Source organism: Salvelinus namaycush, chromosome 8 (assembly GCF_016432855.1).
Source record: "Salvelinus namaycush isolate Seneca chromosome 8, SaNama_1.0, whole genome shotgun sequence".
Classification (NCBI taxonomy): Eukaryota; Metazoa; Chordata; class Actinopteri; order Salmoniformes; family Salmonidae; genus Salvelinus; species Salvelinus namaycush.
This window is the reverse complement of record NC_052314.1, coordinates 2,936,962-2,956,475: the sequence shown is the minus strand read 5'-3', so window position 1 is coordinate 2,956,475 and position 19,514 is coordinate 2,936,962. Positions and strand designations below refer to the sequence as shown.

Here is a 19,514-nt window from a genome sequence, read left to right as displayed (position 1 = left end):
GCCATTGCCATGCAAATTATCAAAGGAACCATTTCTATTACTCCCCCTCCATGTATTGAACAAAAGTGATGTGCCCTTATTTGGTAGGGTCAAAGATTCCAAAAATGGTATCCAAGTTTGTGTCATTGAACAGGCTTGGGGAATCCAGTGACCGGATTTTGGACATTCTTAACTGTTCAAGATGTGTGATTTAACTCTTGTTCTCTCTGTAGTAGAAACAGCACAGAAGATGGAAAAAGATATGTACACTACCGGTCCAAAGTTTTGGAACACTTAATTTTAATTTTAAGTTTTTTTCCATTGTAGAATAATGTAATGCGATGCTACTGGAGGCAGAGAAGTCAGGCGCAGGAGAGCGGAAACTGATATACTACGGTTGTGTTTAATAACCATAAACCACCTTCAACAGAACAATACAATAAATGGGTCAAACAAAACCCGGTCAATACCAGCATACCGTGCACAAGCACTACAACAAACTATTACGGACAAGGACATGGGGGGGGGGGACAGAGGGTTAAATACACAACATGTAATTGATGGAATTGGAACCAGGTGTGATGAAAGACAAGACAAAACCAATGGAAAATGAAAAGTGGATCGGCGATGGCTCGAAGGTCGGTGACGTCGACCGCCGAACGCCGCCCGAACAAGGAGAGAGACCAACTTCGGCGGAAGTCGTGACAAATAATAGTGACGACATCAAAACTATGAAATAACACATTTGGAATCATGTAGTTACCAAAAATGTGTTAAAAACAAAATATATTTTATAGTTGAGATTCTTCAAATAGCCACCCTTTGCCTTGATGACAGCTTTGCACACTCTTGGCATTCTCTCAACCAGCTTCATAAGGTAGTCACCTGGAATGCATTTAAATTAACAGGTGTGCGTTCTTAAAAGTTAATTTGTGGAATTTCTTTCCTTCTTAATGCGCTTGAGCCAATCAGTTGTGTTGTGACAAGGTAGGGTTGGTATACAGAAGATATCCCTATTTGGTAAAAGACCAAGTCCATATTATGGCAGGAACAGCTCAAATAAGAAAAGAGAAACGATCAGTCAATCCTGGAAATTTCAAGAACTTTGAATGTTTTTTCAAGTGCAGTCGCAAAAACCATCAAGCGCTATGATGAAACTGGCTCTCATGAGGACCGCCACAGGAATGGAAGACCCAGAGTTACCTCTGCTACAGAGGATACGTTCATTAGAGTTAGCCTCAGAAATTGCAGCCCAAATAAATGCTTCAGAGTTCAAGTAACAGACACATCTCAACATCAACTGTTCAGAGGAGACTGTGTGAATCAGGCCTTCATGGTCAAATTGCTGCAAAGAAACCCCTACTAAAGGACACCAATAATAATAAGAGACTTGCTTGGGCCAAGAAACACGAGCAATGGACATTAGACCGGTGGAAATTTGTCCTTTGGTCTGGAGTCCAAATTGGAGATTTTGGTTCCAAACGCTGTTGTGAGACGCGGTATGGGTGAACGGATGATCCGGTGTGGGTGAACGGATGGTTTTTCAACAGGACAATGACCCAAGGCACCTCCAGGCTGTGTATGGGCTATTTTACCAATAATTCGAGTGATGGAGTGCTGCATCAGATTACCTGGCCTCCACAATCCCCTGACCTCAACCAAATTGAGAAGGTTTGGGATGAGTCAGACCACAGAGTGAAGGAAAAGCAGCCAACAAGTGCTCAGCATATGTGGGAACTCCTTCAAGGCTGTTGGAATAGCATTCCAGGTGGAGCTAGTTGATAGCTTTGCACACTACTGGCATTCTCTCATCAAGGCAAAGAGTGGCTATTTGAATAATCTCAAATATAATATATATTTGGATTTGTTTAACACTTTTGGTTACTACATGATTCCATATGTGTTATTTCATAGTTTTGATGTCTTCATAATTATTCTACAATGTAGAAAATAGTAAAAATAAAGAAACTATTGAATGAGTAGGTGTTCTAAAACTTTGGCCCAGTAGTGTATGTCATGTGTCAATATTCCACAAAGTCATACTCGTATCCTTCATCCCTTCTATTCATCAAACTAGTAAATCCTGGGTGAAAAACAACACTGCAGTATAAGAAGAGTACAAAACACAAGAAGGTGAAAGAAAAAACATGATTTGGGGGGTGAATTCATTAACTAATGTTGCCAAAGATGCTAGTGTATTTTGTTTTGAAGTCCCGCTCTCCAGCCTTAGTCAGTCAAGCCATCAGTGCAGTTAGCGTTAGCAGCAGCAGGCTAGCTTACTTTTTTTTTTGTACTTTAAACCAGCAAACATGATAGGAAGAAAATGTTAAATCATTTAAAATAAGTCTAAACTGGTCTGTAAAAGACGAGCATGCTTGTATCCACGAGTTCTCCTAGATATTGCCATACTTGCGGTGTGAAAATAATATTTAGCTTAGCTACATTGATTGCTATGGATACGCCAGGTGGTCACGGACACAGATATATAATTAATTATATTTCTATCATGTGGCAGCTGCTCTTCTTGTGCTCTGATCAGAATGATGATGACAATAATACTTTTTTATTAATAAATAATGAAACTCACATTTTGAAATATATTTGGTGAATGACGCCCTTTCTCAGAATCCTTACGTGTGTGGACCTGATTTTTTTTCTTATATCATCTATTAAAGCAAAAACACAAAACATGTGTTCACATCCACTGATAAAAAAAAAAAAAACACTGAATATTTACATACACACATACAGTTTCTGACAAATTCATACTAGTCTGTGCAGTATCTATAGCTGACATCCTTCACAGAGCATGTATCAAGGCAGGAGTGATCCCATCAGAAGACATGGTCTAAACTGAAGATCACTTTTATGTCTCTCACATCAAGTACAAGTAAAGGGGCGCCTACTCTGCAAGTAGTCCTATCCTCAACACCTCATGAGTTATTCATGGATACATTCATACAAATTCTGATCATTTGTCCAATTATTGGCAATTAGTGGACAAATATTAGAATTTGTGCCCTCTATTAGAATAATAAAATAAAGGTGTGTTTTGAATTATTTTTGTTGTATTAATGCTATTTAATCTCTCATCAGACTAATATTATTCTGTTTGTCCTGTGGGTACCTTTGCCACTGTTCCACCCCTTGTGTATTGCGCTGTCATGGTGTATGGCTCCAAAAAAACACAATGAGAGGCTCCTGAGCTCAATGAGAGGCTCCAACCAGCCATGTGAACCCATCATTGCCTGATGCAACTTTGAATAGAATTGGCACAGGTACATTTACGCCAAATGTCATATGCCATTACATATGTGATACATACGCACATGCACATCCTATTTTCTATTCATAATTGTCTCTTTGTTGTGGTTTGAGCATGTACAATATGTACATGGATTGCTCTAGAGTAAGATACTGTACGAAAAAACACGTCCACCGAAAAGGTCACTGTCTCTGTTCAGCCGCAGCAGCCTCTTCTCTGCCCAGCAGTTCTGTCCTCAACTCGCCAGGTTTGGGGGGGATTTCTGGAAAAGTCTGGCGAAGGGAAATGAAACGCGTATGCATCACATTGGAGTATCAGCAACATTTTCAAGCAATACATTTCCATGTATGATTTTATCAACAAGTATGCAAAACACAAAGACAACGTGGACCTTTTCATTTTACAATACATGTGGTCATATAATGTAAAAAGCACACGAGGACGGATAGGGTGATGTTCCCGTGCTTACCAGATTGGGTCTGTAGTAATGATGGATAACCTCTGTTCCGGCGAACATGGATAGTACACCGGCACCAAACATCTGCAAGTACCGAGGCCAAGATACACCGGCAGGCATCTTCAAATCAGCCCGAGAGGACCAATCAGTTACCTATACAGGAGAGGGATGGACAGTGATGTAGTCATTATACATTAACAGAGGGTGTTCTTTTAATGGAAGCCTCTCCAACATAATCCAGGTAGAATCAGGAATTCCCCAGGGCAGCTGCCTAGGCCCCTTACTTTTTTCAATCTTGACTAATGACATGCCACTGGCTTTGAATAAAGCTAGTGTGTCTATGCATGCAGATGACTTAACTCTATACACATCAGCTCCTACAGTGACATAAATGACTGCAACGCTTAACAAAGTGCTGCAGTTAGTTTCAGAATGGGTGGCAAGGAGTATGTTCAGTCCTAAATATTTCTAAAACTAAAAGCATTGAATTTGGGACAAATCTTTCACTAAGCCCTAAACCTCAACTAAATCTTGTAATGAATAATGTGGAAATTGAGCAAGTTGAGGTGACTAAACTGCTTGAATTAACCCTGCATTGTAAACTGTCACGGTCAAAAATGTTTACAACAGTAGCTAAGATGGGGAGAAGTCTGTCCCTAATAAAGCGCTACTCTGCCTTCTTAACAACACTGTCAACAAGGCAGGTCCTACAGGCCCTAGTTTTGTCAGGTGCCACAAAGAGGGACTTAGGAAAATTACAATTGGCTTAGAACAGGGCAGCACGGCTGGCCCTTAAATGTTTTTTTGTTGTTGTTGTTTTTTAATCTTTATTTAACTAGGCAAGTCAGTTAAAAACTAATTTTTATTTACAATGACGGCCTACCCCAGCCAACCCTGGGCCAATTCTATACTGCCCTATGGCACTCCCCAGTCACGGCCGGATGTGATGCAGCCTGGATTCAAACCAAGTACTGCACTGAGATGCAGTGTCTTATTCCACTGCACCACTCTGGAGCCCTAAATGTACACAGAGAGATAACAACATTAATAATATGCATGTCATGTCAATCTCTCATGGCTCAAAGTGGAGGAGAGATTGACTTCATCATTACTTGTTCTTGTAAGAAGTGTTGCCAAGCTGAATGCACCGAGGTGTCCGTTTTAAAATACTAGCACACAGCTCAGACACCCATGCATACCCCACAAGACATACCCCCAGAGGTCTCTTCACAATCCCCAAGTCCAGAACAGACTATGGGAGGCGCATAGTACTACATAGAGCCATGACTACATGGAACTCTATTCCACATCAGGTATTTGATGCAAGCAGTAGAATCCGATTTAAAAAAACACCTTATGGAACAGTGGGTGTGAAGAGACACACACACAGGTATAGACACGCGCATACGCAAACACACGCTAGCACACGCACTCTACACACGTACATTATAATATTGTTGAGTATTATACATTTTGTGTTGTGGATATGTGGGGGTCTGACAGTGTTATATGATGTACTGTTTTATCTTTGTTTTATGTGTAATATAAGTGCCTTAATGTGTTTGTACCCCAGGAAGAGTAGCTGCTGCTTTGGCAGGAATGAATGGGGATCCATAATAAACCCCAGGAAGAGTAGCGGTGCCTGCCCGCCAGGACATCTACAGCACCTGGTACCACAGGAAGGCCAACAAGATCATCAAGGACCTCAGCCACCCAAGCCACAGCCTGTTCACCCTGCTACTATCTAGAAGGCGGAGACAGTGCAGGTGGGACTTCTCCAGGCCACCAGACTGTTAAAAAGTCACCACTAGCTGGCCTCCGCCCAGTACCTTGCCCTGAACTTTAGTCACTGTTACTAGCCGGTACTCGAGACTGCTGCCCTATGCCCTAGTACTCATTATCATTTAGTACTCGTCACTTTAATAGTGTTTACATACCGTTTTTCTTTTGAATTCAGGAGGCTAGTATCAGCTACATTTATGCCTTTACTAGACTATGGGGATATTTTATATATGAATGCTTCCGCTCAGTGTTTGAGATCAATTGACATCCTTTACCATGGCACTTTGAGATTTATTTTAAACTGCAAAACCCTTACGCACCACTGCACTTTGTATACCAGGGTTGGCTGGCCTTCTCTAGTCACTCGTAGGCTCAGTCACTGGTATACTTTTATTTACAAAGCCATTTTGGGTTTACTACATTTTTATTTGGGCATTTTTATTGTTCAGAAATGTGGTGGGTATTCTCTTCGTTCGCTGGACTTTATCCTGCTAACTGTTCCAAATGTCCGAACTGAATTTGGTAAAAGGGCTTTTATGTAGTCTGCGCCATCGTCTTGGAACGTCTTACAAAATACTTTTAAATTGGAAGAACTTGTCCCGATTGGTATTTTTAAAACACTGATGAATGATCTTGAGACTGATTCCCTGACCTGTCAATGTTTTTAATTTGCTGTTTTTGATTTTGTTATACTCTTGTGAATTCTATGGTTTTTACTAGATTACTTGTAGTTTTTCATGTTGTTTGTCTGTAATTTTTGTAATGACTTGGTGCTGCCTATCTTGGCCAGGATGCTCTTGAAAAATAGATTTTAAATCTCAATTAGCCCTTCCTGGTTAAATAAAGGTTTAATAATAATAATAAACTTCATATGTATGTACTGTATTCTAGTCAAGGCTCATCCTATAACTACTGCTGTACACAAATGTTTTATTCATATACTGTCCATCATGTCTATACACACACATCATTTACATATATATTTATATTCCGGACTCTGACATTGCTCGTTCTAATTTTAATTCCTTTATATGTATTTTGGGGATTTGGGTGTATTGTTAGGCATTACTGCACTGTCGAACATAAGATTTTCGCTACACCCGCGATAACATCTGCAAAATATGTGTACCCGACCAATACAATTTGATTTAATTTTGAGTGGATTAATGATGTGAGCTCCACACTCCGACCCAGTAGGCGGCGACAACGCAAATACTTTTGTTAGGGTAAAGCTAACAATAAACTGAAAAGACGCTTCACCCCAATGTTCCTAAATGGTCTTTGTTTTGGGTCCATTGATCGCCCTCAATCGGTACATTTTGTGAAAAAGGAATTCTAAACATATGTATAACAGGTATGTCGCTACTCAACATCTCTTGTATTAGCACGTTTATATACTCCCCTTGCAATTTCCCAGCAAGCTTGTTTAGTAGCTAGAATGAATGTTAGTTGTCTGTAACCCTTTTTTTTACCACCAAACGTCTTTGTGGTGTTGTGATAACAATCAGTTTGCCAAATCTAAAGGCCGATAGTTTGCCAATAACTCCTACTGTGGTAAATTACAGTGTAAAAGGGCATATCATTGTAGCTAACAGCAACATGAATGTTAATTTATTTAAGTAAATCCTCGTAAAGATGGAAGAAAAGCAGTATACGTCACTGACGGTTCCTACGGATTATCTCCAACAGTGGTGAGTTGTCCTCCGAACGCGTTGGTGTTGGGAGGTTTTGCATAAAATACAATTGTTGTGGAGTGTCAGTGTGGAGGTCTCCATCAACATGTATTAAATAAAGCTCATTTTGCAATAACTGTCAAAACAGTTCCTATCGCCATGGCCTACAGCAGGCTATGTATTATTGTCATCATTAGACAAAGCATGCTTTTCTCCCCCCCTCAACACTGTACTTTTTAAAATTAAGAAACAATTATGATCCTGTGAAGACAGACCGGCAGGAAGGCAGACATTTTTACATGGTACAATGTACATGATTAAATAATGATTTGCAAAGAAAAAACTGATTGGAAGTTTATATGCAAAGTTACTCTATGGATGCAGAGTGAGGTAACATGTCATTGATAGGCCATTTACATTTAAGTAAAGTAATCCTAGACGTCAAAACACATGCATCCTTACAACATGATCATTAATAGCACACACACCCATGTCAAACCCAAAAGTTGGGCCATGAATGTTTTCTGACCAGGAAACATGAGACGTCAAACCAATGTGTGTGTGAAATGTATTCTAGGAAGGTTGCTGTCATATTTGTTGATGTAAACTCACATATATACTGGGTTCCTAGGAGCATGAACCGTTTCTCTATGGACCCTCAGTCATTTCTTTGTCTTCCGGTTTGTCACCTCTCTGGACAAACCCCATTTGAAAACAAAAGAAGATGGTGTCACCCCAGTCTGTTTCTTTTGTCTTCTGGACCTGTAGGTACCAGTCCACCCAGCAGCACCCCCAAGCTCAACATGTGATGCAGTACCATAACACGGGTCATATGGGTCATTACATGGAGGGATCCAGAGAGGACCGGGTCATGACGGAGCTGTCTGTCCACCAGGACCTCCCTGTCCACCAAGAGCTGGACTTCCTTCACGACTTCCATCAAGAGCCAATCGTCCAACACGATCAGCCTGTGGATACATCACAAGGTATGTGATGACCGCCCCCACCCCCTTACTTAGCCATGCCGTCTGCCATGTTTGCGTGGTCAATATTTGTACAGCTTTATTTGTCATGCGCTCTCTCCTCTGCGTACACACATTTCCCCAGTCCCCACCACCCTGGTGTTAACATGAACTGATCTATCCTCACGCGGTGCTGTTCCAGGAATCAATCCGATTATATTTGTCCAGCACCTTCCACAGAATCATTGGGCGTGTCTGAGATTGACTACATTGCAGTTGGACTGCACAGGATCACTGATTTTTATAAATCCCCATTTTGCTTCCCGGATAACCACTCATTATGTGATCAAGATTTGCGATTCTGCACCTCGCCTCAAATGGATTCCCCCGCAAACCTGTTAATTTTCTGTCTTTTAGCTCCGACGCCAGGGAAGAGAAAGAGAGGTCGGCCTCCCAAACAGAAGCCGGGGGAGGGCCAACCGCAGGAGGACTACGATCAGGCAGAGGCCCTGAAGAAAGCCAAAAGGACCCTTAACCGTTTCAATGGCATGTCAGTGGACGAGGTTATGGCCAAAACCCTGCCAGACATTATTGACCATAACCTGGACATTTTGATAGTGAGTTTTAACATTTAATTTGTGACATTTTCAGACTGGTGATGTTGAGTAGGGCTGTTTATGTAAAGTTTGGCCCAATTATATATATTTTTATCTGTACCATTATTAATGATAGGCCATTCTACCCTAATGATAGCCCATGGAATATACCATTCTACCCTAATAATAGCCCATGGAATACACCATTCTACCCTAATGATAGCACATGGAATACACCATTCTACCCTAATGATAGCACATGGAATACACCATTCTACCCTAATGATAGCACATGGAATACACCATTCTACCCTAATGATAGCACATGGAATAAACCATTCTACCCTAATGATAGCACATGGAATACACCATTCTACCCTAATGATGGCCCCTGGAATACACACACCATTCTACCCTGATGATAGCCCCTGGAATACACACACCATTCTACCCTGATGATAGCCCCTGGAATACACACACCATTATACCCTGATGATAGCCCCTGGAATACACACACCATTCTACCCTAATGATAGCCCCTGGAATACACACACCATTCTACCCTGATGATAGCCCCTGGAATACACACACCATTCTACCCTAATGATAGCCCCTGGAATACACACACCATTATACCCTGATGATAGCCCCTGGAATACACACACCATTCTACCCTAATGATAGCCCATTGGATCAAACACAACTTTTCATTAGATTAAACCCATGTACTACGTGTGTTGTGAATTTGAATCAAATCAAAAATGACTCTTCAGTCTCTAGCATTTTGCAATAATAAGAATTTATGATCCCTTTCTCAGATTGGTATCAATCCAGGACTGTTGTCAGCCTACAAGGGACGACATTACCCAAACCCAGGAAACCATTTTTGTACGTAGCACTCACTTCTATTTCCATACATACATACAGAGTACTGTAATACCACATATTGACTGCCTGATTAGGGTCATGTTCATTAGGGCACAACGAAGCAAAACATTGTGCAGCGGAAGAAAAGAAAAAACAAGCCATTCTTGTTGGACGAGTTCAAACGGTACCTCTCTCTTTGACTCGTTTTAGAACGCTTTCTTCCGTTTCGTGCCTAGTGAACACCCACGTTATTAGTAACATTATGAGGAAAGTGATTGAGCTTGTTTTTGTTTTGGACCTTAGGGAAATGCCTGTTCCTCTCTGGTCTTACTGATGAGCAGCTCAACCACATGCACGATCTGAGCCTGCCGGAGAAGTATGGCATTGGCTTTACCAACATGGTGGAGAGGACAACGCCAGGAAGCAAAGACCTCTCAAGGTGTCAAACCTATAGTAATAAACCTATAGTAATAAACCTATAGTAATAAAAAAAGCACAGATGTCATGAAACATCCATGATGCATTTTCTTTCTAGTTACAATTGTCGTCATGGTTATTGGTTCATTGTCGTCATGGTTATTGGTTCATTGTCTAGGCTAACTTTGTTACTATTTCTATAGCAAAGAGTTTCGTGAAGGAGGCCGGCAATTGGTGGAGAAGCTGAAGAAATACAAGCCACTAATCGCAGCTTTCAACGGAAAATGTGAGCACATTTTTATAGAGCATATCAGTAATTACAATTATAGTTTATGTTTTGTCTTTTACAGATAAAAACAGAAATACTTGTCATTTCGACAAAAGTTTGACCGACATCATTTCATGATGATATTCATTGCATTACGGTCTGGTTCGATTCCAGGCTGTATCACAGCGGTCTAAGGCACTGCATCTCAGTGCTAGAGGCGTCACTACAGACACCCTGGTTCAAATCCAGGCTGTATCACAACCGGACGTGATTGGGAGTCCCATAGGGCCGGCGCACAATTGGCCCAGCGTCGTCCGGGTTTGGCCGGTGTAGGTCGTCATTGTAAATAAGAATTTGTTCTGAACTGACTTGCCTAGTTAAATAAAGGTTAAATTACTCTTCTTCGGCAGGTATTTACGAAATTTTCAGCAAAGAGATCTTTGGAGTGAAGGCAAAGAAACTCGAGTTTGGCTTACAGCCGTACAAAATCCCAGAAACCGAAACAGTAAGTAGTTTTACCAAAATACACTGAACCAAAATATAAACACAACATGTAAAGAAAGTGTTAATCCCGTGTTTCATGAGCTGAAATAAAAGATCCCAGAAATGTTCCATACACACATGCTTATTTCGTGGTGTGCATGAATTTGTTTCCATCCCTGTTAGTGAGCATTTCTCCTTTGCCAAGATAATCCATCCACCTGACAGGTGGGCGAGCAGTTTGCCGATGTCAACATTGTGAATAGAGTGCCCCATGGTGAGGTTATGGTACGGGCAGGCATAAGCTACTGACAACGAACACAACTCGATTTTATCGATGGCAATTTGAACGCACAGAGATTGTCGTGCCATTCATCCACCGCCATCACCTCATGTTTCAGCATGATAATGCACGGCCCCATGTCGTAAGGATCTGTACACAATTCTTAGAAGCTGAAAATGCCCCAGTTCTTCCATGGCCTGCATACTCACCAGACATGTCACCCATTGAGCATGGCTCTGGATCAACGTGTACGACAGCGTGTTCCAGTTCCTACTAATATCCAGCAACTTCGCACAGCCAATTGAAGAGGAGTGGGAAAACACAATGCACAATCAACAGCCTGATTAACTCTATTTTGAAGGAGATGTTACGCTGCATGAGGCAAATGGTGGTCACACCAGATACTGACTGGTTTTCTGATCCACGCCCCCCCCCCCCCCCCCCCCCCCTTTTCCAAAGTATCTGAAATCCATAGATTAGGGCCTAATGAATTTATTTCAATTGACGGATTTCCTTAAAATCTTTGAAATTGTTGAATGTTGCGTTTTTATATTTTTGTTCAGGATAGTAACTAGTCGCACATGTTTGTATCCATTCTCTCATTGTCTGTTCCTACTGTTGTTTTGGGGTCTGTTCAACAGGGTACAACGTTATAGATTCCGATATAAATGTATTGTAGATCAAGTTTAGCGTAATGTCACGTAGAGCTGTGAGCCGTGTCGGCTCCACACATTTCTACCTGCAACGTTGCGAATGTCTTCACTCATTGCATACATCCCAGGTGTGCTACTTGATGCCTTCGTCAAGCCCCCGCTGTGCCCAGTTCCCCCGCGCTCAGGACAAGGTTCACTTCTACATCAAGCTGAAGGAGATACGGGACAAGATCAAAGGTGTGGTCTCAGTGGCCCGCGAGGTGCAAGAGACTGAGTACCACTTCGACTTGGGACTTGCCAAAGGTAAAATAATGGTCACGACGGAGTTAAGTTAAGCGTTGCCACACTTCAAAGTCTCGTTCACGCTGCTATTTCAGAACGAACATGAGAAAGCCGTTAACTGAATCTCTGATATATACTGAATATATTGCCATTGATAAGGATGCCATCGTGCGCTTCATGTTACACCAATTATATTCAGTCATGTGGTGTACATTCAAAGGATAAATGAGGGTATGCTCTCTAGATTGGCAATCGTATTGAAGAGCAGTGTTGTTGATCAGTAATGTTGTATTTCCTGTATCACTGCTACAGAGGATGCTAAGAGGATGGCCATCAAGGAGGAGCAGGTGGATCCTGAGTACGAGACCTGCGACGGGGAGCGCGAGGAGGCAAGGCAAAGCACAAGCTACTGCAACATTTCCTCCACCAAAGAGACCGGTGAGAGCAAGTTTCTGAAGAGTGTTTTTTGTGTCTTTCGTTAGTGCTTCTCGGCTGATAGGAAAATAGACCCGAAAGATGAACGACTTGTCATCACTATTCATACAGCTGTTGGTTTGTTAAAGGGTTACTTCAGGATTTAGGCAATGAAGCCCTTAATCTACTGACCCAGAGTCAGATGAAGGCCTTAATCTACTGACCCAGAGTCAGATGAAGCCCTTTATCTACTGACCCAGAGTCAGATGAAGCCCTTTATCTACTGACCCAGAGTCAGATGAAGCCCTTTATCTACTGACCCAGAGTCAGATGAAGCCCTTTATCTACTGACCCAGAGTCAGATGAAGCCCTTTATCTAGATGAACTCGTGGATACCATTTTTACATCTGAATAATTGTTTTTAATTTTTATACTCCTTTCAGCAATGCCCAGTAAGGACCAAGCCCAAGCTACACCATTGAACCACATGCCATACGACCAGTGGATGACACAGTCGTTTGCGGACCAGATACCGGACATTAGCTGTAACAGTAGCAATGTAGCTCAACCTCAGTTGGGAGCAGAAACCTTTTGAAGAAGGCCCCCACAAGAAAAGTCATTGGGTCACACCGTTTCTGAGGCATCATAATGCATGCGTCACATTAGAAGGAAGATGGAGGAGAAATGGCCCATCTTGACTGGACTCCTGTTTTTCAAATTCTCTCTTTAAAACACAGCCCATTTTTTCCCCCCATTAATTTTTATAACTATTTATTGCATTTCATACAGCATGTGTCCAGTGTCTTATTTTTATATTTTTAAAGAATGGGATTTTGTTGTATCCCTCACATGTGGAAGTGTAATTGTGCTCTGGAATTTTTAAGTTTGTTATTACATAGATATTAAATCAGTTGTACAACTGACATTGACAGTTATTTTGTGGAATCCGGAACTTATTGATGTACATGGTTCATTAGGACTTGTAAAGTGATCACGTTGAATGAAAAAGACAGGCGCCTGACAGTCCCAAGACGACATGGGCCGTATTCATTAGGGCACACCGTATGAAAACCACAATGCAACGGAAAATGGAAGTGTTTCTTATTGGACAAATTCAAATAGTACCTGCTTTGTGTCTCTAGTGAATTCAACTGTGGAAAGCTTTTAAAGAGAACTGGAAAAACAGGAAAGGAACTGAAATGCTTAGTGTTTTCTTACAGTGTGCCCTAATGAACACGACCCTAGTTTCCATCTGGGTTCACAGCCACCTTTTCTAGCGGTCCCAGCAGTTTTCTCCAGGCCATTTTAAACGAGACAGTTTCAGGTGAAGGTAGCCCCAGTTTCCTCCTTATGACTGATGATCATGGCGTTACATCATTCATCTGACCTCTGAACCATATATTGATCTTCAGCAGAGCAACAGAGTTTATAATTTACTAAACAAGACGGACATCTTACAATGTCAAATGAGAATATGTCCCTGGACGCAGAATCAAATCACTCCTTTCATTATACAGAAATAACCATGCCTGGTCTTATCATGACAAATGTTTAGATGACAGTGGAGGTGTTCATCATTTACATGGATTGTAGCTAAGTCAGTTTTCCTGACAGTTGATTATACTTTCTGGGCACACAATGTCATTAGCTAGTCTATAAAGTGTATGCTCATTGCCAAATTTCTACTCATGGATAATGAGTGCGTTTCAACTAGGCAAGTCAGTTAAGAACAAATTCTTATTTTCAATGACGGCCTAGGAACAGTGGGTTATAACTGCCTTGTTCAGGGGCAGAACGACAGATTTTTACCTTGTCAGCTCGGGGATTCGATCTTGCAACCTGTCAGTTACCAGTCCAACACTAACCACTAGGCTACCTGCCGCCTCTACACTCTAACCACTAGGCTACCTGCCGCCTACCCTTAACTGTATTCACTCTGGAGGAAGAAATTGTGGTCTCTGTTACGCCCATTGTCTTGTTCTGATGCAATACTTTGTGGTGTAATTAGTATCAATATAAATCCTCATAGAAAATATACATTATCCCATTCAAACCTAAAAAACCTGGCTTGACTGGATGATTGACGTATATGGTGTTGTGTTTGGACAAAGAAATCTTCAATATCAAACTACAAGCACAAATGGGTAGACAGATGGTTAAATTAAGTTGTTATAAGCCATAATACTGTAGTGTAGTAACATTAACATTGTTGTTAGTACTGCGTAGTTGCATAGTTATTTCATAACCCAAAGGCAGATGGCGATATTGAGTTGTTTCACCTTACCGTCCAAAGGGGATCTATCTATCTATGCAGTCGGCTATACACTCGTATCCCCCCGTGGGGGACAGAATCAGTGGAATGAATACATATCTAGTCTCATATGGCAGAGGCATCCATTCTACGGCCCGTAGGTCCACGGTAGCGTTTTGAAACCATCTGACCAGGGGTGGAAAAAAGACACCTGCAAACTGATTGGCTGAACGCGATATGCAACATCCAGGGACTAGCATTGGTGGTGGAAAATGGTGTTTTAAGTATGCATATTTACCTTTTTCCCCCCCCCTGCCTTCTCGTCATTCAATTGAGTTATGGAGGAAATCGACGCCTTTGCAGCCTGAATGGAGAATGTTTTATGTACAAAGACTTGATAGGCCAGTTGCAAAGTAAAAAATGACTATATAGTAAGAATGTATGTGAACAAAATGTAGTTTTTTGGTCTTAATTCAAGGTTGGGCATAAGGTTAGCAAATGTGATTAGGGTTAGGTTTTAAAGAAGAGAAATATGAGTTCCTCAGCTAAGGCGAGGCGACGCAACAAACAACGGGCAAACTGCTGGTTCACGCTGGGTCCAGCGTGAACCAACCCCCCGCCCCCCCCAAAAAGTGTCCCAGCGGCAGAGAGGAAGCGATGAGGTGTTGCACTGCCCAAAATCTGTCCAGGAAAACAAGCCCAAGAAGTGAGGAATTTATGTATGGCGGTCAATGAGAGATTGTCTAATTTGGTCAACAGAACATTTAATTGCTAATTTGCTACACAATGCTTATTTGATTGAATAGAAGTTTCGTAACAGTTAGGTTGTTAAGAATGCACTGATATAAGTGGACGCACGTGGCATTTCGGCGACTAAAAAAACAACAACTTTATATTGGAGTTGTGCCTGTTAGACATACACCCAGACCGTGAGCAGAGCAACAGGCCCAGGCCTACACCCACCCAAGACCCATCCTGCGACATAAGAGGCATATATCAGATGCTCAGCATGCTCTGCTCACAACTATTGGTCAGAGCCTAAACCACACAAATAAGAGGTGACAGCATTCCCTCCCAAATATGCCCCCCTAGACACAACTACGACAAAACAACCAACAAAAATGGGTCACAACTCTTGTCGCACGCTGGGTCTGTATCAGTAGAGGCTCTTCCTCAGTGAATTTCATTTTTATTTTTATTTTTTTTAGTTACCCACTTTAGATTAAACTATACAACATATATTCACATCACCAAATAATTGATTACAACAAACTGTTTTGCAACGAAGGTCTACAGGAGCCTCAGTAGCACTCTGTAGGGTAGCACCATGGTGTAGCTGGAGGACAGCTAGCTTCAATCCTCCTCTGGGTATATCGACTTCAATACAAAACCTAGGAGGCTCATGGTTTTCACCCCCTTCCATAGACTTATACAATCATTATGACAACTCCCAGGGACATCCTCGAACCGATCAGAGCTCTTGCAGCATGACGTGACGTTGTCCACCCAATCAAAGGATCAGAGAATGAGTAGTTGACACAAAGAGAGAGAATGACAAAAGTTGAACAGTTTTTCTCAAATGAATTTCTTCCAAAATTGAGTAGAAGCAAGAGATAGCTATGTTTTTTACTCAAACACCTGGCTCAAACCGAGAGGGATGCTATGTTAGCTAGCTGGCTATGGCTATCCAACACTGAAACTCTTCCAAGTCAAGGTAAGCTTTTGGTTTTATTAATTTATTGCCACCAGGGCCCACCGGTGTAACTGCTAAACTGCTTTCTGACTGTACACTGTACTGCATGATTGTAGCGGGTTTAATAACGTGTTCGTTCTAGTAGCTATGTTGACTATAAAGTGACAACGATGTAGGCTGTTTGTAGCAGTTAGCGGTCATGGTATAGAGGTTTGGCTTGGAATGGTTTTCACCTGGTCACAGACAGATAATGTGTTGTGCACTGAAGTCCACAAGAGAAGGGAAAAGGTGACAGGACGAGAGTGCGTAGATCGCTGCCAGACGGAATTATATATACAATGATCAAAGTGACCATGCTGTTTTTATGAGGCTGCTGTGAAAGTGAACTGATAATAATAATCCTCCCTCATCTTTAACGACACCAACCACCACTGATACTCAGTGTATATCAATGAATTGGTGAGGGCACTAGAACAGTCTGCAGCACCCGGCCTCACCCTACTGGACTTGGAAATCAAATGTCTACTGTTTGCAGATTATCTGGTGCTCCTGTACCCAATCAAGAAGGGCCTACAGCAGCACCTCTTCTGCACAGATTCTGTCAGACTTGGGCCTTGACAGTAAATCTCTGTAAGACAAAAATAATGGTGTTCCAAAAAAGGTCCAGTAGCCAAGACAACAAATACAAATTCTATCTAGACATCGTTGCCCTAGAGCACACAAAAAAACTATACATACCTCGGCCTAAACATCAGCACCACAGGTAACTTCCACAAGGCTGTGAACAATCTAAAAAGACAAGGCAAGAAGGGCTTTCATCAAAAGGAACATAAAATTCAACATCCCAATTAGGATCTGGCAAAAAATTATTTAGTTATATAACCCATTGCCCTCTATGGTTATGAGGTCTGGGGTCCACTCACCAACCAATAATTTACAAAATAGGACAAACACCCAATTGAAACTCTGCAAGCAGAATTCTGCAAAAAATATACTTTGTGTACAACGCAAACCCCAAACAATGCATGCAGAGCAGAATTTAGGACGATACCCGCTAGTTATCTACATCCCCCAAAAGAGCTGTTCAATTCTACATCCACCTAACCTATAAAATAGTCCCCTCAGCCAGCTGGTTCTGGGGCTCTGTTCACAAACACAAACAGACCCCTTGATATTGAGAGGCCGACATAGGCAGACCTGGCTCTCAAGAGAAGACAAGCTAAATGTATGACCACATTAGAGACACATATTTCCCACAGATAACACAAATCAAACATTGATAAACTCCCATATCTGTTTGGTATTTCACCTGACTGTGCAATCACAGCAGCAATCCCCAGGTCGTTGCTGTAATCCCCAGGTCGTTGATATAAATGCAAACGTGTTCTCAGTCAACTTACCTGGTAAAATAAGGGTTAAATTTTTTTTTTAATGTAAATAAATTAAAGCAAGATTTGTGGTACGTTGCCATGAGAAAAGGGCAACTGGTGGAGCACAAACAACATTGTAAATACCACCAATATTTATCTGTTTATTTATCTCCCCTTACTATTCGTACTATTACTATTTGCACATAGCTGATAATAACACTTAAAACTTCTTAGGGCTTGTCCAATTTTTTCTCAATTTCCGCCTGAATGACGTGCCTAAAGTAAACTGCCTGTTGCTCAGGCTCTGAATCCAGGAAATGCATATAATTGGTACCATTGGAAAGAAAACACTCTGAAGTTTGTAGAAATAATGTAGGTGAACATAAACTAAGAGGAAGTCTGTGCTGCGTGTTTTTTAGTCTGAATCTAGTTGGAACTTTGATCTCTCTACCTGATCTGGTTGTCTAACACGGTTGTAACTGTCTCTGAGGTGTGTCAGGCTTGCACGTACAACACCCGTTCTGCCAGTCACATTCTGTTAAAAGGTCCCCAAAGCACACACATCCCTGTGTCGCTCCTCTTTTCAGTTCGCTGCAGCTAGCGACTGGAACGAGCTGCAACAAACACTCAAACTGGACAGTTTTATCTCAATCTCTTCATTCAAAGACTCAAATCATGGACACTCTTACTGAGAGTTGTGGCTGCTTAGAGTGATGTATGGTTGTCTCTACCTTCTTGCCCTTTGTGCTGTTGTCTGTGCCCAATAATGTTTGTACCATGTTTTGTGTTGCTACCATGTTGTTGTTATGTTGTGTTGCTACCATGTTGTTGTTATGTTGTGTTGCTACCATGCTGTGTTTTCATGTGTTGCTGCCGTGCTATGGTGTTGTCTTAGGTCTCTCTTTATGTAGTGTTGCGTTGTCTCTCTTGTCGTGATGTGTGTTTTGTCCTATATTTTTATTTTATAATACGAGGCCCCCATCCCCGCAGGAGGCCGTTTGCCTTCTGGTAGGCCGTATTTGTAAATAAGAATTTGTTCTTAACTGACTTGCCCCTCAATCTGTGTTGATTTACTTGTCCTCAATCTGGGTTGACATACCTGTCCTCAATGTGGGTTGACATACCTGTCCTCAATCTGGGTTGACATACCTGTCCTCAATCTGGGTTGACATACCTGTCCTCAATCTGGGTTGACATACCTGTCCTCAATCTGGGTTGACATACCTGTCCTCAATCTGTGTTGACATACCTGTCCTCAATCTGGGTTGACATACCTGTCCTCAATCTGGGTTGATTTACTTGGCCAATATAGAATGTCTTTTGCTCTTTCTTTGCACTTGCCTATTCTCAGGTGTGATTCGGGAACTCTATTCAGCATTTTCTTGTCTCAGTTGATTTGGTACAATGAGTTTTGCGGCTTTGAACATCAGTCCTGATGTATAGCTGATTTCCTCCTTGAAAATGTCCAGCATGGATGGATTTCTTTGGGAACCACACTCTTTTTCACTGGGCCATCCACTCATCATTGTTACTCTCAGCAGTTGCATTGTGGGATCTTCTACTGTTGCTTTCCTGAACGCTTGTAGCTTCTCCTCTGTGATTGGCAGCGGAGGCGTTATCCAGTTTACCTCCAACTCCTCTCCCAGCAGATCTTCGTGTTCGTTGAAGTAGGCTCTACTCAAAGCGTCTGCTATGTGCATTTCTTTGCCTGGCTTGTAGGTGACAGTGAGACTGTATCTTTGAAGTCGGAGCAACATCCTCTGCAGCCTTGAAGGAGTGTGATGCAGCGGCTTCTTGAATATGCTCTTGAGAGGCTAGTGAT

At 41.8% G+C, this 19,514-nt stretch overlaps 2 protein-coding genes across 3 annotated transcripts; one reads left to right on the top strand and one right to left on the bottom strand.

Annotated features, from left to right (window-relative positions):
• Positions 1–2,739: 2,739 nt before the first annotated feature.
• Positions 2,740–3,834, bottom strand: LOC120051707 (protein brawnin-like). The gene is made up of 2 exons (XM_038998595.1): positions 3,714–3,834; positions 2,740–3,516 (listed from the first exon to the last, which is right to left on the bottom strand). Exons 1-2 carry the CDS (start codon positions 3,819–3,821, stop codon positions 3,427–3,429), a joined length of 198 nt encoding a protein of 65 aa, XP_038854523.1. The 5' UTR covers positions 3,822–3,834; the 3' UTR covers positions 2,740–3,426.
• Positions 3,835–6,719: 2,885 nt separating this feature from the next.
• Positions 6,720–13,313, top strand: LOC120052302 (G/T mismatch-specific thymine DNA glycosylase-like). 2 transcript variants are annotated; one of them, XM_038999132.1, is made up of 11 exons: positions 6,738–6,837; positions 7,104–7,174; positions 7,925–8,142; positions 8,536–8,735; positions 9,533–9,602; positions 9,885–10,020; positions 10,202–10,284; positions 10,677–10,771; positions 11,811–11,985; positions 12,277–12,402; positions 12,822–13,313. In XM_038999132.1, the coding sequence occupies exons 2-11, from the start codon at positions 7,119–7,121 to the stop codon at positions 12,971–12,973; spliced, it is 1,311 nt and encodes a 436-aa protein (XP_038855060.1). In that variant the 5' UTR covers positions 6,738–6,837; positions 7,104–7,118; the 3' UTR covers positions 12,974–13,313. The 2 variants fall into 2 exon arrangements, with proteins under 2 accessions (XP_038855061.1, XP_038855060.1); XM_038999133.1 differs by lacking the exon at positions 7,104–7,174 and having other exon boundaries at positions 6,720–6,837.
• Positions 13,314–19,514: the final 6,201 nt, after the last annotated feature.